Here is a 25,106-nt window from a genome sequence, read left to right as displayed (position 1 = left end):
GAAGTCAAGAATTTTGTGAACCACTAAAATCTGTTGGAGACTTACCCAGTTTTAATTATGGGTGTGAAGTAGAGGGTGTACTGTAGGAACAAATCCTTCCAAAACACTGGTGCTAATTTTGGTGGTGGAAGGAGTAGTGTTTTAAAAAGAGCATAATCCAAGGAAATGTCTTTGTATTCCTCAGTTGTCATTAACAATTAATGGGTAGGTGACATGAGCTGTCAACTTCTTGAAATCTGGAGCCACAGAGGAGCTGGTTGTTGTCTAGTATTCTGAGTGCATAGACATGGAATGTTAGTATTTGGTATCTGTGGTTTAGGATTTAGTATTAATTTCTAAGCTTGGTAATAGGAGCAGTAACCTCCAGGTTTCTGGAAGTTTCTTTAAATAAAGGAAAAAAACCCCAACCCTAGCAAAGCCCAGTCTGCTGAAGTGGTACTCCCTTCTTCTGTTTAAACCTTCTTAATGAAGAAAAGTAGTATTATAACACACTGATGCTAATACACAAAGGTGTTTCTACAAGCCAGCTCCCTCTCTTCTTGGCAAACTTCTTATTTTACTGAAAAAGTAACTTGCTTGGTTTTAAAAATGAATTTCTATGTAATTTGATAAGTGAGGGAAGACCAAAAATTTCAGCTTTGATTATGGTTACTTAAAATAAGAGCAAAAGCCACAAACTGGTTTTTCCTAGTCCTTTCGTCAGCAGATATGCTGTAATTTTTATAAGTGATTACTTAGGAAATGGTCCAGAAATTAATCATTTGGTAAAAATTAGATTTTAATGTCCATGTGCTGGCTTTGGGTGGAAATCCGACCTTGACAGTCAGACCTCAGAGCACGGAGACTTGGGATGTGGAGACCCATCTGGAAGTCCAGGCCAGTAAACAGCAGAGTGCGTTTTTGCTGCTGGAAAAGCACACAGGAGTCTCTGCCAGGGTGGCAGGGACTGTGTCCCTCAGAGCAGCGCTACCGCAGGGGGCTCCGCTGGAAAAGCACACAGGAGTCTCTGCCAGGGTGGCAGGGACTGTCCCTCATAGCAGCGCTACCGCAGGGGGCTCTGGGGGTGGCGGGTGCCCCAGGCTGGCCCATGTCACCCGCGGTGGGGCGGCTGGTGACAGGCACGTTTCTGGAGAAATTGTCCTGGAGGCACTGGCAAGGCCTGGCAGCTCTCCGTGGGAATCCCAGCAGCATCCACAGAGCCGGGGCCTGGCTGTGTCCGAGTGGCTGGCAGCAGGTTTGCGGGTGAAGCAGGGGCTGGGAGAGGGCTGGGGCCGGCCCGGAGCTCCCGTGGCCAGCCCGGATGTGGCCGGCGGCACTGCCTGCGGAGCCGCGGGGCTCGGCGAGCTCTGTGCACGGCGTGGAAAATCCCACAGCGAGGGATTAAACACTGCAAGCGGCCCCGTGAGCCCTTCTGAAATGTCACCGGAGCCGTCTGGCACGGCTCCAAAAGCAGGCGGGCAGCGAGCTGGCCACGGACGGGGACAAACCCCCGAGCTCTGATCCTCGGAGCTGCAGGCCGGGCAGAGGCAGCATCCGCCAGACGCTGCTTTGAGTTCATTCCCTGCGGAAACCTGAAAATCCCCAAAAGCCACAGCTCAGATGGGGAGACTGGCAAGAAAAAAAAATAGCAATCCAACGTTAGACAGCCGATTGCAGTCCCGTCAGGCCCTTAGATAAATTGGCAGCTGTTAATCAAAATGTTAATTAAAGAAACTAGTAAGAATGTGTTTATTTTAGCTTGTTTTTCTGAGCGTGCTCACCCGTGTAATTTACAAATCAGGGCAAACACACACTGACACTCTGCGGATGGCTGGCTGTGGGCAGGGGGGTCTGTGCTGTTCCTCTGGGCTCCGGAGGAAATGGGAAATGCAGGCACAGCCTGCATGTGTCAAGTGCAGTCATGTTTTTCATTTAAAAGGTTAAACTGCACAAACATTTTAGTTAGCACATCCTAATTACAGCATTGCTCCATTCTTTCAAAAGGAAGTGTGAAAAGGCTGGTAATATTTAATTTGAAAGACACTATTGTGCAGGCACAGTAGGTCTGTGCCCTCATTTGACTGTATTAGTGATTTCCCTAGGATTTTGCTGCAGTAAAATTTTAATTAGTGCAGAGTTTAACGTGGTCAGTGTTTTTAAACATGAAAACAGTTGTTTTATGCCAATTGTGATTGATCGGTGTTAATGAAATAAGCATCAATGATCTTTTTTTATACTTCGAAACTTACTAATGCCTAAAAATGTTTAATTGGGGTAATGTGAGGATTTGACTTAAAAGAAGAAACCAAGTTATTTGCTTTCCACTGATGTTGCAAATTGCATGTTTACATTTCAAGAGATTTCAAATTTTGGAAATTTAAAAAATATTGCAGTACCACTGATTTGCTTCCCATGGTCCTTTTCCATTGTGAAAGAGTTAAACATTTTGTGCTTGAAACTTCAGAAAAAGGGGTGCTAGCTGTGCAGGCAGAACCCCGTGCTGTTCTCATTTCTTGAGTTTTTCCTGCACGTGGGCACTGCCCCTCGGTGTGGAGTGCTCTCTTTGCCAAGGGGAAGCACATGTGTTGTCACATCTGTAGGTGTGACAGGTGTGACACGGGTGTGACATCAGAGAGAGCCCCAGGAGCTCCCTCCTCACTTCCATCAGCAGAGAGGGGCTTTGTAGTTGGCCGGTTCAAATAGCTATGTACGTGTTTATGTTTAGTTTTTAATCTTAGAAAGGTCTTGTATCATGGCAGTGGATGTCACTAGTTAGTCATGCCATACATAAGAAAAATATTTGTGCTCAGTGTCTTTTTATCCTCTAGTTTCTTAATGACAAAATCAAAGAATGTGATTTCCTTAGCTGACATCACTATTTTCGGGTACACCCTGTGATATTTCCTCCTATTTCCACGCTCAAAACAAAGTCAATTCCCTCTTGTTGATCTCTTTTGTGTGGAGAGCTTTCCAATTCAAGGCCTTTCTTTTATGCCCATCTTCAGAACTTTGAGTTAGCTGTACCCCCTTTGCATTTTGGTTCACTAAAAGCTTTTAAGCAAGTTTTCATTGTCAGCACCTTTTCTTTTGTAGCAGAACTGATTCTGACAGTCAACATACAACATTTGAAGTTTGTTAGGTAAAGAAATAGCTACAGGGGAAAACATTTGATTCCCAATCTGGCATGAATAGAAGCATTAGGAGGATGGAAGCCAGGCAGGCATTTGGGTAGGTGAGCTCATGTGAGGTCATGACACGATATTATATTATGTGATAAGGTCTTCTCAGGAATATTGTTGATGCTGAAGAGGAAGAACATGGTGTTAGAGATGTAAATCTAATTTCTGGGTAGAGAGTGGGCTGAAAGAGAGAAAAGCAGAAATTAGGTGGTGGTTCTTCCCTTTTTTATTTACATCTTTCAACACACTATTCTTTATTAATCTTTTGTTTACAAAAGTTTTTATTAAACTTTGCAATAATGCTGGGGTGAGGTATTTTGAATTTGCTTTATACTTCTTTTTGAAAAACTGAAGCTTTTCTTTATTGTCATTCAGGGTAAAATAAGCAGCTGGAAAACCGTTGTCTTGTATTTTTAAGAAAGCTGACCCAGAGTGTCAAAGCTGACCCCCAGTGCATCTTGAGGCACTGCTGATCTGTGCTGCTTACCTTTCTTTGGTGCTCTTCTTTGTCATCACTCTGGCTTTTCTGAAGTTTATTTCAAATAAGTGGAAGAATGACTTATTTAATACCTGCCTTTTAATCAGACAGGTATTGTCATGTCATCCACAGGCGACACAGAGATTAGTGTTCATAGTGTGGATGTTGTAATCCCTCCATGGCCCCATTACCATCTAGGACACTCTACTGTCCTTCCACAATAACTTTGCCATATTTGTGTTTCAGTGCTTAACAGATTTCCAGGACAGTTACTGACCACTCCTCTTGGCAAGTTCATTGGGGAACTGTGCCAAGTTTGGGCTTGGATGTTAAAGGCCTTGCATTTGGTGTGACATCAGAGAGAGGATGAGGTGAACATCCTTCTCTGGGTGGTGAGGGGAGATGTTCCAACAGTTGGTCTCCCTGGCTCCATTTTTGCTTGTGGTTCTGCTCCATTAATAATTTAGTGTCCTGCTTCTATCAGTTTTCCCACGCTGTTCTCAAGAGTTTTATTGGTCTGAGGGGGCTCTGAATAGCTCAAGCAAGCCTGACGGGAGTGTCCTTAATTCCAGTTTGCCACTACACAACATAGAAACCCCAGTCTGTCTGCAGGCTTGGGATGGCACTATGCTTGATGCTTCAAAGGCTATTTTACATCTCTTAGGGGAAAACTCATGTATTTTATGGAGGAATTTTAAATCCTCTGGAAATTGATTATAGAACTACTTGTGTGCTGAATACAAGGGGGTTTTGAAACGATTAGTAACAAATAAGGAAAAATTAAAAAACCAGTTGTGGAGGGGCAGCAGTTGGGAAAGGGAGATACTTGAAGGTTATTTATTGAAATACATTAATTTATTGTTGCATTCCTAATAAATGTGTTTGCAATCTGCTCCTCACTTTCTTCCCTGTGGCAGCAAGCTTGGCTATCAGGGGAGGTGTGCTGGATTTGGGGCTGTTTTGCAGCAGGTACCATAGAGGAGATGGCATTCCTGCCCAGGTAGTGTGTGTTACTAGAGAATTAAAACCCATCCTGGCTATGCTGTAATTATACCATAAAAATAATAATTTATCCTAAATAATAGTTACATAATTATTTCCTCTTTGAAATATTTCCAGGTACTGAAGTTGACATTCAGAATCTCACTAGTGAGGATGATCACTTTCCATTTCTGCCTCTCTTTACTTCAGTGGCAGCAACAAAACTGACCCTGCTAATGCATAATTTAACATATTTTGCACAGTGATCACTTGTGAGTGGATTTTAGTTTTCCAAAATAAATGTCTAGGAAAATAATAAAGTTAACTGTGCTGAATATTCCTCAAGTGAGGAAGTGCAAGACATAAGGTTGCCTCAGTATTGCTTGGCCATTATCTGTTTAAAAGATATTATATATGGCTGTTTCTCAGTGCCACAAGCATATGTGACTGTCAGTTGGTTTCTTCTTGTGGTTTTGCTAACACTGATAAACTAATAATACCTGCTGCCAGATGCAAATGAATGTTTTTTTATGAAACAGTGAGACAAAGCATCTCAGGACATGACAGATAGTACTGGGGCCCATCAGGCCTTGTTGGTCTGTCATACTGGTTGCTTGGGCTCCAGAAATATTCTGTTTTGTCGCCTTCTTGCTGAAGTGAAGGTGGCTTTGTTCAGCTGCTCTGTGTTCAGCTAAATGTGCAAGATCAAATACCACACAGTTGGAGTGACCTCATCCTGACTTAGAGTGTGCACAGAATTGATGGCATGATTAAAGGGACATCAGTGGAAGATTAAGGCAGAATCCTTGGTATCTAGGTCCCGTGATTAGAGCAGGATAATGAAGCAGCAGTAAGTGAGTGAGCAGCAGATCAAGCTCCTGCACAGACCAAGAAGCTGCACACTGCCAGGGCAGCAGCAAAAGAAGAGTAATTTGCCTGCTATGCCTGTGATTGTTTTAGTTCCCAGTTTCTACTGCAAAATCCTCATGGACCAATTTTATTTTACCTTTGTTGTGGTGAGATCAGAGTGCTGGTGGACTAGAGCTGCAAAAGGGATTTTGGTCGCTTGCTGAGTAAAATCTGGAGCTATGTTGAGGTGCGCTTCCATAGCACTGTCTGTGCTCTGCTGTCATGTCATGGATCTGAGCTTCCTGGAGAAGTGAGAAGACCAAGGCAGTTAGCTCTCCATTATTCTAGGAATTAAATACTCTTACTGACAGAAAACTCTTATCCTCAGGTAGAAGATGTTTGTTTTATGATGCCTCAGATGACAAGACACACAGTAGCTCAGTATGATCCGGAAAAGGACAAGTTTCTTTTAAGTTTCACTATTATTGTGCTTACACTTTGTGATACAGACATAAAATAACAATTGCTTAAGCATAAAGGTTTTTTTATGCTTTGTTTCAAAATACACATCTAATCCTGTAGTTTGAGGAGTACTCTTATGCTACACAATACTCTTAAGCTGTGCTAACTCTTTTTCTGAATGTTCACTGAAGTTCCAACATGTCTAGCTGAACCAAACCCGTGTGTGTGCTCCTGGGTGTGCTTCATTTGTACTGCAGCTGCACCAGCACTGACACAGGGCACTTTGACTTTTTGCCCAATACTTATGTAAGGAGTCAGTGTAAAAAAAATGGGTTTATGAAACTTGATCTGTACATCTTGTATTTGCTGCCCAAAGCTATTAATTGATGCTCAGAGAGAATAAGAGCTCAAAGTACTTGCTAGCTTTTGGGAAATAAGCATAAACCTGGGAGGAACGTCTTCAAAATTTTTAAGATTATTGTTGCTCTTAAATTAATTTTTGTCTTAATTTTTTTTTGGCAAATAAAGTGGCATTTTATGAAAAATCAAATATTTTTTCTATAAAAGGGTATCATCTTTTAATACAGCAATAAATTAGGAATCACAGTAAGTCCAGCTGTTTACTCATTGATAGAAGAATAAGCATAGTAGCCAAACACAATGAGAAGCTTTCTCTTTTTTTTTTTTTTTCCCTTATTTTTATTTTCTGCCCCTTCCAGGTTACTTTTTTTTTGCATTTTGTCAGAGATTGCTGTGTGTTTAGTAGGAAATAGACAATGAAAAACAGGATTTTTAAACCAAACAAAATTGGCAGCCAGACTAATGGCCAGGTAAAGCTTTTTTTAAGCTCGGGAAGAAGTCTATGATATCAATATCTATTTTATCAGGAAGTGCTGTGTCCTTTGGCCTGATGCATATATAATACTTGCTCAGCTATAGCACAGAGATGCTGTGTTTTTCCAACTTGATAGTTAACAGTTATCCTGGTCATGGAGCAGAGGCAGCGTTTGCTGGGATGCTGTCTCTCTTTCCACAGCTTTCTACTCTGTCCAGCCCTTCTCCACAGTGTCACAGTCCTGTTGTATAAATGCAAAGGTGTTTAAGGAGGAGTTTATCTGGTAAAGTTTAGTGTTGAACATAGCTGTCATTTTAGATCAGATTCTTACCAGTGCTGTGGCATCAAGGAAGACTTTCTCATTCTTTGTCCAAAGCCAAAACTTATATTTTTCTGATATTTAAAAAGCAAAACAAACCAACAACAACAAAAAAAATCAACATCAAAACCGAAGCAACAACAATAAAACCCATCCTTCCCCTAAATTTAGAGTTTAGAATCATCATACACAGGTGCAGAAATGGAAGTATCACTTTGATCTGCTATATAAGCAATCATGACATTAAAAAATTATGTTCCTCTCAAGAGTTATGTGAAGGGAACCTTTAAAATTTGAAAAGTGAACACCTGGAGATAGTTATATTTTTTAATGTTTTCAGGCTGAGACAATTAATGACAAATGGGAGCTATGTTAAATTGGCAGAAGATCAGTAGAATTTATTATTGTAATATGCTTAGCATGAAAAGCATGGTGGTCTTGATTATTCAGTGGCAGTTTGTGTAGTAATTTTTCCAGTAAAAACTGTGTCAGTCTGTCTGTGACTATACTCATTCAGATCAAATATGCACTTCTTAACACGTCTGGTTTCAAAAATAGTATTAGCTTTCTCTATTAAGATGACACTTCAGTGCTCTTCACATGGTTTGCAAAACAGTTCTTAAGTAGATTTCATTTAAAACCATGAATGTTATAAAAAGAGTAAAACATTAAATATAAGCAAATTGTAGTAGCAGCCCTACCTCAATTTGTTTGTATGTCAACAAAAAAATAGGTCTAGGCAGGTTATGAAAAATGAGCTGAAAATTCTTCTTGTTTTGTTGATAGACAACATAAATCATGGTTATGCACAGAAGCGGTAAGTGAAGATTTCACAGCCCTGCAGCTTTACAATGTCTCTTTCAGAAATTGTCCCAGAATTCTAGAAAAAATTAATTAGATGGTTTTTTTTCTGGGTGTGTGTGTCTGTATGTGGAAATTCTCTCTGACAGGTGGACTGTAAACTTGTGTGTGATCAGCCATCAGCATTTGCTCTCTTAGGTAATTTTTTTTGTTATCACCAATTTAAAACACTTTCTGTTAAACTCACTTGGTTGAGCCTGGTGCTGTTGAACATTTATGCAAACAGCAGTAGCATCTCAGTTTGCAGTTGCCAGAAGAGAAATACTCCTATCATCCAGATAAATAGCTGAGATTACTATTTTGTCTAGTTTCTTCCTAATTGATGGCATGCAAGGAGGTTGTCAGTTTTATTCTAGTCCCTTCTTCTCATCTAGGTTTTTTTCAAGAAAGTAATACTCTCACTTCCTTCAGAAAGGCAACGTCATCATAACAAACTCCCAAGGATTGCATTAGTCATCCACTGGCTCATTGGAGATTATTTGTGACTGTCATAAGCACTTGGATTTTGAATTTTCTAAATATACAGAATGGGGAAGAGTATTGAGTAATGTTTCTCATTATCTCACAGGGTGTAGCATCACTGAACTCAGATGGTCCTCAAATAGTAACAGAGCTGCTCAGGGATTCTTGCCATTGCTATAAAAAGCCATTTGGCAATAAGCATTGCGTCATACTAGAAGCATAGGCATTTACTAGAGCATAAATGTGCTAAAATATTTCATTTGCAGACTCTTCAGTGGCAGCTGGTTCTAGAAAGCTAAGTGGATGACTTTGATAACTAATTGTTTTAAATATTACAATTTTAAAGCAGTTGTTCCTTGAGATGGATGATAAATTACTGAATTTGTTTGGTATTTTTATCGGGCATTTCACACTTGACTTCTCCACTTCCTGGTAATTATCAATCCAGAAGTGATGAGTATTTTGTAAAATTTTGCAGATGATTTGTTAGGTAGTTTGCACCCATTGTTGCAGTTAAAGAGAGAAACACACAGGAGTTCCTTCATTTTCTTTCTTAGTCCAAGCTCTATATTCATTCATTACTTTTATTTTTCTAAGCCAATGAACACATATCAAGTGCTACTTCCAAATAGGTCATAGAAGCAGAACACAGATGTACTAATATACATTTCCCAGAGCATTACAGGCTTCTGCACAGGTTGCACTGGACTTGGCTGTCACTCTTGGCTCTGTTTGTAGCCTGCTGCTTCCACAGTTCACTCAAGTCAAAATCTGTAAGGTGATCCTGAGATTGATCGATGCTGGATTTGGGCACCTCTAACAATACTTGGCTGCAAAAGAGGTGATACCACTGCCTTTGCACTCCCCTGACAGATCTCTTTCTTGTGTCTCTTAGATCTGTGGTTTTCATTTACTTGATTGACAGAAGTGTCTCTAAGTGGGTGTTGACGACAGGGAATCCTCGAGGAATCACAGGTGTCCATGTGTCAGTGAGCACACTGACATTACCTGTCTGTGAAGGCAGAGCTGGAAGCTGCCAGGTGTTTTGAGAATTTGTGGTTCTAAAGAACTACCTGTACAATAGACACTGTTTTACCTGAAATGGTGCTAGCAACATAGAAGTTTTGGTGTTTGGCAACATAGAATGGTTTGGTGTTTATTAAAAATCATGTCCATTGATGGACTCTGACCTCTCTTAATTCAGATACTCAGGTTTTTGTAGAAGAATATCTGTTGCTGCTTTTGGTGGTGCTGCTGCTAAATAGAAACAAGAGGGGAAGAGCCCAACCAAACAAAAACCAAGAATGCTCAAAAAACCCAGTGTAGGTCAATATTTGAGCTGATGTTCTCAGAGGTTTTCCATACTGGAGGTCTGATAGGTTGTACCAGAAGTTTGTCATGAAGTAAAAGTGAAAATGTTGGATTCAGTATAATTTTGACAATTAGGAGACATACTTACAGATAATTCTTATCCTTTAAGGGAATGTGATATTTAAGCTTGCCTGACCTGAAAACAGGGTTCTCTTGGCTTGGTGTGTCTGAGGTCCAGAGCTGATTGTTTGAGATGCAGGGAGAGCTAAGCTTTAGTGGCTGAGATGTGCAGCTCCCAAAGCTCAAAGAGATTCCAGTAACCCTCTGGAGACCAGCATTGAGTGGAACCTCATGGATTATAGAGAGGCTTGAATCCTCTGTGCTCTGTGTGTGGCAGGGAACCTCCCAAGACAATAAAGGAAAAATGTTAATGGAGCAAATGACATGAAGTATTTACAAATTCATTCTATATGGGAGCTTAAAACCCCTTTTCACTCTTTCAGAAAGAAGACACAGCTCCTCCAGCAAGCCGCCTTTGACTCCTCCCTCCTCTTCAGTATTTTCCCTCATTTCATCTTTCCCTTCAAAAAACAAAGGTAGCAGTGGAAGTGGGAGCAGTCGTTCATCCAGTGGAGGTACTAGTGCATCATCATCAAATTCCAAGTTGTTGAAATCACCCAAAGACAAGCTGCAGATCAGCGGAAACAACAGGTTAATGCATTCGGTACAGCACAGCAAAGTTCCCCATGACAAAATGTGAGTGTGCCTTTTGAAAGAGAGTTAAATGTCATTACTTGCATAGACACTGCTATGTCAAGAAAGTTTCCTTTCGTTTCAGAGCATTTTTGGTTTAGAAGATAATAATTTTAAACTCCTTCAGATCTTTTCCCACAGCCTAGTCAAAGATTATAGTTAATGCTCATGTCTGTGTTGAGGAAGAACACCTGCAAAGCTGCATTTTAAATCACCATGAATAAAGGTCATTTTACTAGAGGCTCCTAATTCTTTGATGTAATCTGCATACTTTGATCATAAGGGAGTTTTAGCTCCGATTCAGGTGATTTTCAACCTGCACATGTGAGATGACAGCAATGCTGGTAAAATTTACTGCTACAGAATGGTGCATTTCTCACTGGATGTAATGGGTTCATTGCAGTTGCTTTGGACAGTTTGCAGTGATGCTCTCTGTCCATGAATGCAAATAATGGTTTCTGAAGTCCCTGGACACTTTGATGTGTCAGGAAAAAAAGGACAGGAGAGATTATGGATATCATAAGAAATGTGAAAATTAGAAAGATAGTAGGAGGAAGGTTTGCATTTATATTGGGAATAGATTAGAGTGTTGTTAAATAATAACATATTTTGGCTTATTTTTTTCCAATTTTTCTCTCTTTGTTTTTCGTAAATAACAGTATGACTCCATCTGTCAAAGTGGAAAAGATTCATCCAAAGATAGATGGTGCCCAACTGAAAGCTGCTGTTGGTCCAACTTGTTCTACTACTGTGAGTTCCTCAATAAAGACTGGCCTTAATTGTCCCTCAATACCAAAGCCACCCTTGCCTTCCCCTGGACAGATACTGAATGGTAAAGGTCTTCTCTCTGTGCCTCCATTTTTGGAAAAGAAACCTGAAGAAAATACGAATAATAGGAAATTTTTACATAAAAGATTGTCAGGTAATTTTTTAAAATTATTATTAGCTATATTCCTTTTAGTAGAAATATATATACAGAAATAAGTTCCAGAAGTAAATAAAAACTCCTATAATGCTGTAAATTGTAGGAAGAGTTTTTAAATATTATAATTTAAATCTATAATTTGACAGACACTTTAAGGATACAAACACCTTGAAATTGGCTTTTCCTTTCAGAAACCTGTACAGATCTCAAATGCCTGTCAGTTCTGACAGTTTTAAAATTACACTGTTTTACTATCTCTAAAGATTTTAGTTTCCTTCTTTTTATATGGAAGTTTACAAATGTACACAGAAAACACAAAAACTAGCTCCTCATAAACTGAAAAAAAACAGTCTGTTCTTTACACTTTTTAACACGATTATTTTAAGTGTTAGTAGAATGGTAGAAAAGATCTTGACACCAAAGCCAACAAGCAAAAACCCACCATTTGTTTGTCACAATCCATAATGGTGATCTCTGCTCCTAAAAGGGAGCATCAAATCCTCCTTTGAGGACACTTACAGGTGTTTGTGGACTTGAGATCTGTATTTTAGCACACCATAGGCTTCCTGAGAGTGTAGAAAAATTAATTTGTATAATTTGAATGTGCATTTTTATTTGTACATTTGCCTGTATCATATTTGAAAAGTTTCCAATATGATTAATTTTCATGATGAAACTAAATGTTAGTATTTCAAAATGTTTTTTGCTAACTTTTCAATACTGTGTCTTGACAGAGAGAGAATTTGATCCTGATATATACTGTGGTGTCATTGATGTGGAAACCAGGAAACCTTGTACTAGGTCTTTAACATGCAAGGTAGGATATCTGAATCAGGATAAGATTATCTGAAGTTTTTATTCATATTCTTGAGGAACATGATAGAAAACTGAGAACTGCAAATTTTTTGCTGTTGGTAATTACCACTGTAAGTGGTACCTCTCAAAACATGTTGCTCAGAACCAAGAAGAAATTGTTTTTGAAGTTCAGTTAATTATTTATTCAGAAGCATTTCTCAAAGTAAACTGGAGATTTGTATTTTTGTATAAACCCTTAAACATGGATGTTGACATGGGACATGTGTCACTCCACATGTAGGTAGCAGGGGGCAGCACGTTCCTCTTTTTGGGGGTGAGCTTGTGGTTGTAGATCATGAATTTCAAAATTCCTCGTAAGCATTGAAAATATTGTGCAGGATTTAAATAATTCAAGCTCTTCCCTTCTCACACTCTTTCCTCTCCCCCCAGCAGTCTGCAGCAGGTTCTTGGTAGGAATTTGTGTAAATGCTAATGCTGCTGGATGTACTGCTGCAGCCAGCTCCTGAAAGAGCCATGGAGCACGCCTAGAGGTCAAACTCTAAATTAAACAATCATAAAACCTTTTGCTCTGACAAAATGTATCCTCTGGCTCCAAAATCCTGGGGGGACAGAGGATTGTCACTTGCTCCCAAGGAATCAAGAATCCAGATCCCCTGCACTTGTGTAATATTTTGGTGCTTTCCTGCAAAGCTGTTCCACCCTCAGTTTGGGAAACTCTGGTAAATAAACCACCTACAGAACAAAGGTACATGAAGCTGGCACTAATGACCCAGAGGAACTGAACTTGAACACATTGCCCTTTTGGAATTACAGAGGGGAGGAAATTGTTTTGCTAATAGAGGAGGGAAAAGCTGCAAGATTTTACAAGAGAAATAGGCAAAATAAAAGTGAAAAAGAAAGAGTAAAATCATTTCTCAATAATTTTTTAGGATATACTACTCAAAATAATTTTTGAAATTGCTATTTGTGTCTGAATTATGTGATAAAAATTTTTACCTGCTGAAAAGAACCAAATCAAACCTTTTGTGCAATATTAAAAAGGTATTGTATGTGACTTTAACAGTTCAGAAAAATAGCTTCCATTTACTTCACCTTACTTAGAATTGGTGCTGTTTATACACATACACATCTTACTGTCTGTAGTGTTCAGGACACTCAAAGAACTTTGAGTTCTGACTCTGGATTCTGCTGGATGTTTTGAATTCCTCAATATCTATTTGATTACATTTGTTTTCAAGGAATATATTAGTTTATAGAGGGCAGCACAGTACTTTTCTAAATATTTTTCAGGTCTCCCATTAGAAGTCTGATTTTAAACATTATTTTGTTGAATATTTTTTGAAGTGGAAGTAAATATTTTCTCTTCGTAATTTTGCAGGAGTTGGCAGTTGAAATATCAATGTAAAAAAAGGTTTTTAGTCGTAGTCTTAACCTTATTAAAATTTGACAGTTTGGTTTTTAAAAAGAAGTTTGAAAGAAGCCTTTTACCAGATTGCTGGGTTTGTTATTCTGCATCAGACAAGGATATAATCATCCACCAAGCAATTTTAAAGTTTGTTTTCTAAGTCATATTTCCATTTGTTTACTAAACCAGGACTGTGATGATTTTCTCTGTTTTGGTGCTCTTGACACATGTTTTGATTGTTTGACTTCCACAAATGCCATACCCTGGGATTAATGATTTATTCCTGGTTCTGCAGACACATTCCTTAACCCAGCGGAGGGCTGTACAGGGTCGAAGAAAACGATTTGATGTGTTATTAGCTGAGCACAAAAGCAAAACCAGGGAAAAGGAACTTCTTCGACATTCGGATCATCATCAGCAGATGCCCCCTCTCAGGGAACCACATCCCTCACCTACTAAAACTTCCCAGGAGCTGCACCAAAATTCTCATGGAGTTACTCTTACAGAATCAAAGCCTTTATTACCTAATAAACCCAAACCTCACCCCCCCAGTCTTCCAAGGTAAGGAAAATCTGCAGATGCAGTGGTATGAAATGGGCACTGGATGAGGTGGAGAGGTGGATTTTGAGGGAGAGATACGGATCTGTTGGATGGGGCAGTGTGTTTGCTGCAGGCCTGGTGCCTGTCTGCAATTAGCAATTACCTGCTGAGGGTAACTCCTGGCGAGGAGGGAGTAGTAAAACTACTGCTTGAAGTAGTAAAAGCTGACTTGCAATCAGTGGAAGCAGTTGAGCAACAACTGGGCAACGCTGCTTTTCCAGGGGTACCACCACACTCTGTCCTTGCCCTTGGCAGGTTACAAGACCGTGGACAACACCAGGGATCTGTTAATGTAGATTTCTTTCTCTCAGAAATAATAAGCACTTAAAGGGTGGAATTTTTATCTGGACTGGGTTCAATAACACCTGGTTACTGCTTGTCTTGCCCAGGCCTCCAGGCTGTCCAGCCCAGCACAGTGGAAATGCCCCCAGCGAGTCTCCTTCTGTCCACGAGTCCCCACACCCTCCCTTGCCTGCAGCTGAGCCAGCATCTCGGTTATCCAGTGATGAGGGAGAATGTGATGAAAAAGAAGAGCCTGTTGAAAAACTGGATTGTCATTATTCAGGTCATCATCCTCAACCAGCCGCTGTACGTTTGCAAAGTTAACCTCAGTCTGTCTCTGGCTCTAATTGTGTAAACAAGCTACTTTGGGGTTTTAGGGGTGGTTTTCTGTGGGCTATGTGATATTTTTTTTCTTCTTTTATTTTTTCCCCCCCTCCCTATATTTTGAGAAAATTATTTTGTGGCCTAGTAGGCAGCGAAGGTTTAACTAGTTGCAAAATAAACATGCTAAAAAAATGTGTTCATAGCTCACTTCCCCAATCTAAAAGAAAACAAAATGCCAGAATACTAAAGTTGAAATTGCTAACTGCTCTAAAGGGCTGTGGTTTTGGAATAAGTAAACAGTGTCTTTTTGGTGTAATTTTCTTATTGGACTCCCCCCTCCACACCCACGTTTTTTTACTCAAGTTACCAACATCATGTTAAAGATAGCTGTATGATATTTTAATATTTAAATTTTGACAAAAGTTTGTTAGTATAACTAAAAGTAAATTTATTGCCCTGGATGTCAAATTATATTATTTTTAGAAACAGACTTCTAGCTGATAGCTGATAGGTCCTCAGAAGCAGATGTTACATAAGTATGTGTCTGTGTGTGTAATGTTTATACATAAACAGACGTACTGCTAACCATCTCTGTTTAATCAAAGGATTTGATTAAAGTCAAATTTGATTTCTCCTATTAAGTATGGGAATATCAGAAGGCAAGAAAATTATCTCAATATACCAAGGCCAAAAATTTAACATAGTTGTTGGGCTGTAGACATAAAAACTCTTATTTTTTTTATCCTCCACTTAAACAGCTAAAAGCGTATTTATCATAAACAAATTGTTATTCAGAGAGTTGTCACTGAAAGTAGAAAGCACCAATAAAAATTATGTCTTTTCAGTTTTGCACATTTGGTAGTCAGCAAATTGGAAGAGGTTATTACGTCTTTGACAAGCGGTGGAACCATATTCGATGTGCACTTGACTTCATGTTGGAGAAGCATCTTAATTCACAGATGTGGAAGTGAGTAGAAGTGAAAGAGTTCTTATTCTTCTTGGTGTTTTTAGAAGTACATGGAGCCTTTTGATTCTAGTTAAAGAAAGTAATCTTGTGTTCAGACTGAAGGTTGATGGTCTGTGCTTTGCATTTTTTGCAACAATTAACTATCAGTTTCATCTAATCAGAGGCATTAATCAAGATACAACCATTTTAAGGTAGCATTATTAGTGTATAGGGGTATTAGTCTGAAGAATGGTGGCTATGTGGGGTTTTATCTTTGTTTTTCTGTTCACCTGCAGGAAGATTCCTCCAGCCTCCAGTAACACAGCATCAGTCCGTGCCCCACATCGGACAAACCTGATGCCTGCCTCTCAGCACGGTGTCAGTGCAGCGGGGTTCCTCTTACCCACCACGGTTATGTCCTCGCCAGCGCTGGTCTCTCCTTCCTGTGTGTCCCTGAGCAGCAAATCGGTACCATCCCACGGGACGACGCTAAACGCCAATCCCGCTGCCCTGGGTGCAGTGGATCCCGTCTGCAGTATGCAATCGAGACAAGTGTCTTCTTCCCCTTCAACACCTACAGTGCTTTCCTCTGTACCTTCACCTATGGCCAGCAAACCTCAGAAAATGAAATCCAGCAAATCTTTTAAACCTAAGGAATCTCCTGCTGGCAGTGGCACCTGTAACAGCACCGGCGGCGTCAGTAGCAGCGGCGGCTCAGGAAAGAAGCGTAAAAACAGTTCCGCACTGCTCGCACCTTCTCATTCCACAGAGTCCTTTAGAAAAAACTGCGTGGTTAACTCTGGAAACTCTGGGACCTCCTATCATCCGTCAGTGACAGCTTCGTCCCACAGCGTTGGCCTCAACTGCATGACTAGCAAAGCTAACTCTGTTAGCCTCAAACATGACCAATCAGGGAGGGGTCCTCCAACCGGGAGCCCTGCAGAATCCATAAAGAGAATGAGTGTGATGATGAACAGCAGCGACTCCACGCTCTCCTTAGGGCCGTTTGTTCATCAGTCTAGTGAGCTGACTGTAAATTCACACAGCAGTTTTTCACATTCACATACTTCCCTTGACAAATTAATAGGAAAGAAAAGAAAGTGCTCACCTGGTTCAAGCAGCATCAACAGCAGCAGCAGCAAATCAAACAAAGTTGCCAAATTGACATCGGTGAACAATGTTCATGCGAAACACACTGGTGCAATCCCAGGGACGCAAGGACTGATGAACAATTCTCTGTTTCATCAGGTAGGAAATCTTGTCTCAAACTAAGCCAGCATGAAATGCCTCCTCACCTGCTTATAATTCATGTGTTCTCTTCAATATGAAATAAATAGCCAGTTCCAGATCCTGCTCAAGTAAAAGGTAGTTCTTCTCTTTGTCCAGCACTCATTTTGAGTGTTCTTGTGGTACATTTACTCAAAACTTTTACAAATGTTCTAAATAAAAAAGCTGCACTTTAGGAAAAAAACCTTAAATGGGATATTTCAAATTCTTTAGATGCTGTTGCCTGTGAATTGCTTTCAGATAAAATTCATTCCTCTTAATCTTAAACCATAATTTTAAAAGTGAATCTTGCCAGCCTGCCGTGGAATTGTGTGCCTCAGCCTGACTCCTTGTTTTTGTGTCAGGAATAAACATTCTACAAAGTGGAACATAATGATGCTGATAACAGAACTGTAATACTGTGATAAAAAAATAAGCCTATTATCCCAAGATGTCATTGACTAACTTCTTAGTAATAATGAGATTAAATGTAATAAATCAGATAATAAACCTTTTTAGTTGGTAAGGCAAATAGATATGCTGTAAAGGAAGCAGATGTAAGATCTCATTTTAAAAATTAGATTGGGGTTTTGATTTTTTTTAAACATATCTCACTGAAAAAGTAGTGTGTTCAGGATCAAAAATCCAAGAAACTTTGTTTTCTCTGCTGCTAAAAACTGAAATCTCTGTAGCTGGAGAGCCAGGAGGTCAGTAAGAACTTTTTAAGGGTGGTTTCTTAATTTTCAGTTTCAGCCACAGAGGAAGATTTTCACTTTTTTGTGTGTTTACTTAAGAAAAAAGCCTTCAGATGGCTGAATTTATTTTTGGATTTACCTAATAATTACTATTTCAACTATGCAACATAAGTAAAATAGAAATATAATTTGAGTGAACTAAGAAGGAAAGCATGCTTGAAACCATTATAACTTTGAAGAGGTTTAGTTGAGGATTTTCAAGTCTCAGAGAGGCCAACCTCATGTTATCAAGGTTGCTTTTTGCCTGAGGTTTTTCCCCCAAATATGCTCTTGTTAGCCACAAAATAATTTATTTTCAGTGCCTCCACTGATGTTTCTCTCCTTTCTTGCCCCAAGCCGAAGGCCCGTCCCTGACAGCTGAAAGCACCACGGTGAGAAACAAACTGGACAGTTTTCACTACAAGCAAAACCTCCATCTGGATTTCTGGACTCCAAGATGCCTTGAGTTTTCCCAACTTCCCATGGTCCTCAGGTGTGGAAATCTACTGGACTGTCACTTAAACAAGGAATTTCCCTGAAGCCATGTCTGTAGCAGTGAATATACTAGAAATGGACACTGGATGAAGTTCAGCCACACAATTGCTCTTATCAGTGTTAACAGTGGTCTGGACTGTTTGCTACAAATCTGTGAGATTTTCCTTACAGGAGTACATCATCTTGCCACTATTTGACATAGTTTGGCTGGGCAAACGAATGTTTTCTGGGGGGAAATAAACATTACTGTGGACTTATTTTTATACTGATGGTGTCTTTTGTAGGTGATAGCTAACCAGACAGACACCCTCAATGGGGAGGACCCCGTGACAAGGGGAAAAATGTGTGAGGCACAACGGAAAGAAGCCCTCAAGAAGGGAATATGGCTTTAGTGTTTTTATAGCAATGTTCCTTTAATGGAATATAAAAAATAGCACAATTCAAAAAATAGTCTGTTTTGCCCAGCCTTTTGCAGGTAATTTGGGATAAGAAGCTATCAGGAGTTTAAAACAAAACAAACCCAACAAAACCAGAAAAACTTGTTTGAGGCCACTGCTCAGAAAACAAGTATAAAAATGCCGTATTTGTGTGATATAAAACCTATTTTCTATTCTTTTAAATGAGATTTTATTGTGGAAGAAACTTAATTTTGTTCTTTAAAAATTCCAAAAATATCAAACAAGCAAAGGCAAATAACCTCTAAAACTCTATACCCAAAGAACGTATTTATTGACCTATACTGTATACCACAAGCCTTTGTTTTTTTTTAAAAGAAAAGCTGTATTGGTGAAATTAGGCTGGATTTGTCTTCCTCTTCCAGCAGATGAAATTAGCCCTTTTAAAAATGAGTTTTTAAGATATTTAAATATTTTCTAATAACCATAAAAGTCAGTTTCTTTTCTGCCTTGTTTGTGTAACAAAATTGTTGATGTGTGATGTCTTCTACCACTCAGTAAGATGATTTTTTTTTTTCCTAGTCAAAATTCTGGAATAAATGCCAATTTGACAGCAGAGTTCACTGTGAAGCACTGGTTTGTGCATCACAGTCATCCCAGCCCCACCCAGGCTTTATGGGCATGGGGGGCTTTACAGTTTTGTATAATCCAGCCAATTTTTATGAAATATTTTGTCTTGCTTCAAAACACCTCAAAAATTAATTCCGCCAAAGGGCTCATTGTGTTATGGTTTGACTCATCTGGATGCTTTTTAAGTTTTTAAACATCAGGTAAAGGCTCAAAACTGACTAAACTTTTATTAAGGGGGCAAAGCAAAGGAAGATGAAATCCTAACGAAGAAGATTTTTATTTTCTGCCTTAAAGGGGCATCAGCTATTGCTGAGAAGAGACAATCTGAGCCTGTCCAGCTGTTCACGTAGCCCAGCCTTCTCCCCGTTCTGGTGGCAAGTAGTAAGTACATCAGGGAATCCAAAGCCACTCTGAGTAGCAGTTGCTTAGTTGTTTACCTAACAATGCTTTCAGTTTCTCCTGAACTTCCTATGAAATCATTGTTATACAGCAAAACAACAAGAAGCCTCTATGCAGACACTTTAGCTTTGAATTGATACAAAAGATCACACTGAGAAAGCAATGTACTAGAGACTCTTATTATGCAAACTTTAAAAAAAAAAAGTAGGCAACTTTTCAGGAACAAAAGGATTTGTATTTAATAGGATGCCCTGTTGAAAGGATTGTTAGAACTGCAACTGGTTTAATGTAAAAGGAACCAAAGCGAAATGCCACAAAAAGAAATCCAAGTGTATTAAATCCTGCGTGTTTGGAGAGAAATCCATGCTCTGATGAAAGTCCCTGGGGCAGAGCTTCCACTTCAGGATAGCATCAGTCACAAGTGCAATTTGACTTGTTAGAAGTAAAGGTAAAGGAAACAGAAATTTGGCAAGATTGGACGCTGGCAAGTTTGTGATTGAACTGTCCTCTGGTTTTAAGGTTCTGTTGATCTGAAAGCAAAATGGCAAATTTGTGCTCCTTCAGTAGCCTGCAGATGTGTACAAAGTGAATTCCTGGTGGCTGCTCCTCCAGAGCCATGGGTGCAGCCACCTGCACCAGGTGGGCTCGAGCCCCTGGAGCAGAGAGGCTGAGCATCAATTCTGCCTGCCCTAGACCTGCTCTAAATATTATGTTTTAGATCTTGGTTATAAGCAGAACATTGTTCCTGAAGCTTTTATTGTCACATAGTTCTTACTGTAAATAATTAAGGAAGCTTAAAATTAATTTTCCTTGCAAAATTGAATTTGCAGTGGCTGGGTTGTTTCTAGACAGATTTTGGTATTAATTTAAGAGATACAGTTTTTATAGTCTTTCCAACTTCTCGTTATGACTCCTGCAGTTTTCTTAACCTAAAAAATTGCTGCAATGATGAACAAAGAATTATACAAGAAAAAAAAAAAACATACTTTTGTATCTTTATTTTGGAATTTCTTGTTCTATTATAAATATTGAAGTATCCCTATTTCAGAAGACATATTTTGTTAATTGATTGTACATATTTAAATATGTATTTTTGCACAGGTCTTTTTTTCTTATATCCAGTTTTGGTACAATTGAGATCATCTAGTATTTATTTATTAATTAATTAAAAAAAAAAAAAAAAAGCAAATACCTTTTTATAATTTGAAGTGGTTCACTGCCAAGCCAATAGTTAACACGCCTACTTTGCAATGTAAGGGATGCCTCCGTTTTGTGTCCCTTTTCCCTGTCTTGGGAGCGGGTGGATCCACGCCAAGGATGGCCGAGCCCGGAGCCCTCGTGGTTGCCGTGGCATTGCTGATCTGCTGCCTGGCTCCCAGAAGATCCATGTAGTTCAGTGGCACACTGCTTCTCTTTCCTGGTGTTCGTGTGCGTGTGTGTGCGTGCGCATCCGTGTGGGTCTCATGTGGTTCAAAACTAACGGAAAAACTGAAAGTGCCTGATATAACTAGTTTTAAGCTTGGACTGTTTAGACAGCTTCTCCTTAAAAGACTTGAATGTTCAGTTGAAATTTTGGAGCTTGCTTTTTCCACCTGTATATAATATATGTGTGTGTGTGTGTGTTTACACACGCATGCGTATATCTGTATATCTGAAATTAATGAGATGGGTTGACAAAAGAAAGCAAATTATGCTGGTAGCTTTTGTAAAATCTTTTAATTTGAATATCTTATGTTGGAACAATCCCATTGATAACTCGTATTTAGTATAATGCCAAGGGTTTGAAATATGGTTTTAACCAGCAATTTATTTAACTGTCTCGTTTTGGGAAGTGGGGGAGCAATATTCATTAGTCAAATAATTTAGAAAATGTTCCAAATTTTTGGTGTTCCAAAACATAGAAAAAAACTCCAAGTAAGTACCTCTTAAAACCATGAAAAAAATAAAGATGTGATTTCCAAATGACATTTCTAAGGCAGTTGTCTTCCTGTAAGAGTTCTCTTGCCAAGGAATCTCTCATCTTTTACTCGTTCTGTCCTGGAGGAGGGAATTGGGCTTAGAAAGATTCTTAAATGTTTCACTGTTCAGCAGAAAATAATCATTTTTACCTTTTGTGTGAGATATTTTATGTTTTAAAGATAATTTTGAAATGAGCACTACATAATGTCAATGTGAATGTAGGCCTTGGAAGCATCTTGCTCGGTGTTGAGCCTGGTTCTAAAAGCAATCTCCTGTGTAAAATGTGTGAATAGTTTGATAATTTGTATACATAATCAAGAGCATCTGATCAGCTGAACTCTGTGTTGGCTGCTGTATAGTTCATGAACAAATGTCATGGGATAGAAAAATTACTTTGGATATTTAAAAGAAAAATAAATATATAGTCTATTTGTTTTGTAACAAGTTTCTGTAAATAAAATAATTTATACTATTTATAAGAAAAAGTTGTGCTTTGCTTCATGAAAAAGATTAGTTTGTTGAACAAACATGTTACTAAACAAGGCAATAAAATTAGGACTTTTCAATAAATGAGGTTGGTTGCATGGAATATATTATATGTTTCTGCTTCATTATAAAATCCTTCGCTATTAAAGGAAAACATTATCTGTGTCGGTGCCTATGTGAACTAATTTCAGAGAATTGGATGTGGTCAAATTCTGTCACTGTCCCTCAGCACGGTGAGTCAGCCACCCCTCAGGGGCTGGTACCTGCTTTGGAGCAGTGCCTGTGTCACCTCGGCAGCATTTTCCTTCTGTGCAAAGGGTCTTCTCTTACTTAAGGTTCACACTTCATATGATTTCCTAATCTGAATAATGAGCAGCAGCCTTTACAGCCCCAGATGTGGTTATGTTGAGTCGTTGTGTTTCCTGGATTTTTTTTTTTTCCTCCTAAAAAAGTGTCTTCTGTGTTTTCACAGTTTGAAGGTGCAGTGTGTGGATTCAGCAGGTTGAACACTCCTGCAGGGCTTTTCTCTGCACGTGACTCGGGACTTGTGTGTCGTGGGTGATTTCGGAGCAGTTTGTACAACAGTAGAACTCCTGTTAGTGGAACAGAGTGACATCTGTGGCAAAGCTTCCTTTATTCTGTCTCTATTTTATTTTGGTTTGGGTTTTTTCCCCCTCTTAAAAAAAGTTTTTCTTAATATTTGGAATAAATGCTGCAAGGTACAAATGGGGTTCAGACAACAGGCAAGTTCTTCTTTGTCTTTTTATAATAAGCACCTCTAGTAATTCTATGTTTACTTTCTGCGTTACTCGGGATTTTAATTTCTTTTTTTGTCTTTTCTTCCTGCAAATCCTTTTCCTTCCTAGTAGCAATTTTTACCACCTGTGCCATCCTGCAGGAGCTGCTGGTTCTGCAGAGCTGTACCAGTGACCACAGCCCGGAGCGCGTGGGAGTCGGGCGTTAGCAGCCGAGCAGAGCTCTGTGCTTGGCGTCGTGTTCGGGCAGGTTCGTGACTGACTGCTTCAACACGGAGGGAATAACCGCATTTTACTGCATTCAGTACAGGTTCAGCGTCCTCTGAAACTGGCAAGGTTAAGAAAGGAGATAAAGGTGCGTTCACCTGTGTGACCCTGAGCTCTCAGAGCTCTGTGGAATTGGAGCGTTCTCCGTCTCCCCTTCCTTTGCTGCATTTGGTGCCGTGCTGTGCCAGGGAGCCCTGACCTGGGGCAGAGCTGCTCCTTGGGCTCTCTTCTGGTGACTGTTCCCTAAAGGAGTTAGTGATGAAAAATGGTTCTGACCAGGTGCTGAAGTGGAACCCAGTAAGCACAGATGTCCCTGAAGCAGGTGGAAAAGTTTCCCTCCATCAGTGACTGCCTCATAGGAAAATACTCCAGTTTATATTCGGGACAGTTACTTGGTGATGCAGGAAAGTGCCAATGCATGCAATGAAACCCCAGGGTCAGAGGTTCCCTGTGTGTAGGGTTTGTGTATCTCTGCAGTTTGTCAGTGCCCTTTGCGTTTAGTATCAGAGCTGGGAGATGTGAGGTTGTCTGGCTGTGCCCCGGTGGAGCAGCCTTGGGCTCAAAGGCTGCAGCCCGTGCCTGGCTGTGCGGCTCGGGCTGAGGGCTGGGGCCTTGGCCGGGTGCCCTCAGGCTCCGGGGGCCCGAGCGCCGCTCCGTGGGCGCCTTGTTTACACCGACTGCAAAACAACCCAAAGGAGGGCTCGCCCTGGCTTTTTAAAATGCAAATTCCTGTTGGTGCATTATTATCACGTTCTGCTGCAACAAATAATCAAACACATGTGGCTTGTAGGATCCACCATGGGACTTTTTATTTTGACTGGATGCGTTTTTCAGTGCGTTGGCTCAGAGCTGTGATAGCCCCTGGACTCGTTCCTAACAAGCAGCATGGGAGCTTTGTCATGGAAAAGTGGCATATGCTTGGGGCTTTTTCTGACCGAACAAACTTAAAAATCCTTTAAGGAACTTGTTCAAGCTAATGGGGATTGAAACTTTATTGCCAAGGAGGAAAAACAGCCTGAGAAATTAAGTAAAAAAGCTGTGTCCAAGGCTGTGAGAAATAGCTGGTGTTGATATTTGTGCCCCAATTGATACCAAAGTTTTCTTCAGCTTCAGCAGGGACTGTGTTGCTGCTTGGGTTTGGTGGTCTCTGACAATGATGGAAGCTTTTTGTCCTCCATTTTGCAGTTTAGGTCACTCCACCCGAGTCCTTTGCTGTCCACAAAAGGTGACTTTTTCCTAAAGCCAGTGCCTTGTCCCTTGCCTGCAAGGCTGGACCTTGAGCTCTGGAGCCCAGTGTTCAGTGAGAGAAGCACCAGAGGTGTTGGTAGGTGAGCCAGAAACTGCACAGAAATGACATTTCAACTGTTTTGTAGCTTTGCTAACAAATCCTAAACCAGCCCATCCCCTGCCCTTTCCACCTGCTCTCCCACCATTAGTGCAGAGAATGAATTGCAGAGAGAAGTTCAAGCTGTGGCTTGAAATCTCTGTCTGGTTCTGGCTACCTTGTAGAGAGGGTGAAGTCGGCCTTGCAAAGCGAAATTGGAGAATGGCATTAGCTCAAGGAACTGCCCAAGCTTAAATTACAAGAGAGAATGTACAACTTTGGCATGTGGACTATAAATCCATGGAAAGGTGTCAGAAGCGAGGCATGAAGGCCTGTGTCTGGAGTGCTGCTCACAATCAGAGTTAAATAAAGGGAATGATGAGATCAGATAAACAGAATATAAAACTAACATCATCACGGGACAGCGAAAATCAACTTGAAATTACTTCAGGAAGTAGAAATTCCAATGCTTCTGATTTGACATAGAGATGGAAGAAGGCCTTTTTAAAACAAGACAAAATTGTGCCCTTGATCAGCTCAAGGTCTGACCACCGTGGGCCCCTCAGCATTCCTACTCTTTGGAAAACCTGTGTATCAGATTTTTTTTTTTTTTTCAGAACAATGTGAGC

The 25,106-nt window shown here is 40.0% G+C and overlaps 1 protein-coding gene across 2 annotated transcripts in view; it reads left to right on the top strand.

Annotated features, from left to right (window-relative positions):
* Nucleotides 1-22,234, top strand: part of ATXN7 (ataxin 7) — a 59,563-nt gene extending 37,329 nt beyond the window's left edge. For both annotated transcript variants that reach the window (XM_041425659.1, XM_041425658.1), the window contains 8 exons: nucleotides 10,220-10,472; nucleotides 11,129-11,391; nucleotides 12,129-12,211; nucleotides 13,911-14,176; nucleotides 14,605-14,803; nucleotides 15,667-15,788; nucleotides 16,064-17,015; nucleotides 18,125-22,234. In XM_041425659.1, the coding sequence (XP_041281593.1) occupies nucleotides 10,220-10,472; nucleotides 11,129-11,391; nucleotides 12,129-12,211; nucleotides 13,911-14,176; nucleotides 14,605-14,803; nucleotides 15,667-15,788; nucleotides 16,064-17,015; nucleotides 18,125-18,142 (2,156 nt within the window). In that variant the 3' untranslated portion in view covers nucleotides 18,143-22,234. The remainder of the gene's footprint in view (nucleotides 1-10,219; nucleotides 10,473-11,128; nucleotides 11,392-12,128; nucleotides 12,212-13,910; nucleotides 14,177-14,604; nucleotides 14,804-15,666; nucleotides 15,789-16,063; nucleotides 17,016-18,124) is intronic.
* Nucleotides 22,235-25,106: the final 2,872 nt, after the last annotated feature.

The sequence above is a fragment of the Onychostruthus taczanowskii genome, unplaced genomic scaffold (genome assembly GCF_017590055.1).
Source record: "Onychostruthus taczanowskii isolate IOZ18803 unplaced genomic scaffold, ASM1759005v1 scaffold9, whole genome shotgun sequence".
NCBI lineage: Eukaryota > Metazoa > Chordata > Aves > Passeriformes > Passeridae > Onychostruthus > Onychostruthus taczanowskii.
Note: the sequence above shows the minus strand (reverse complement) of the source record. Positions and strands in the feature narration are given on the sequence as shown.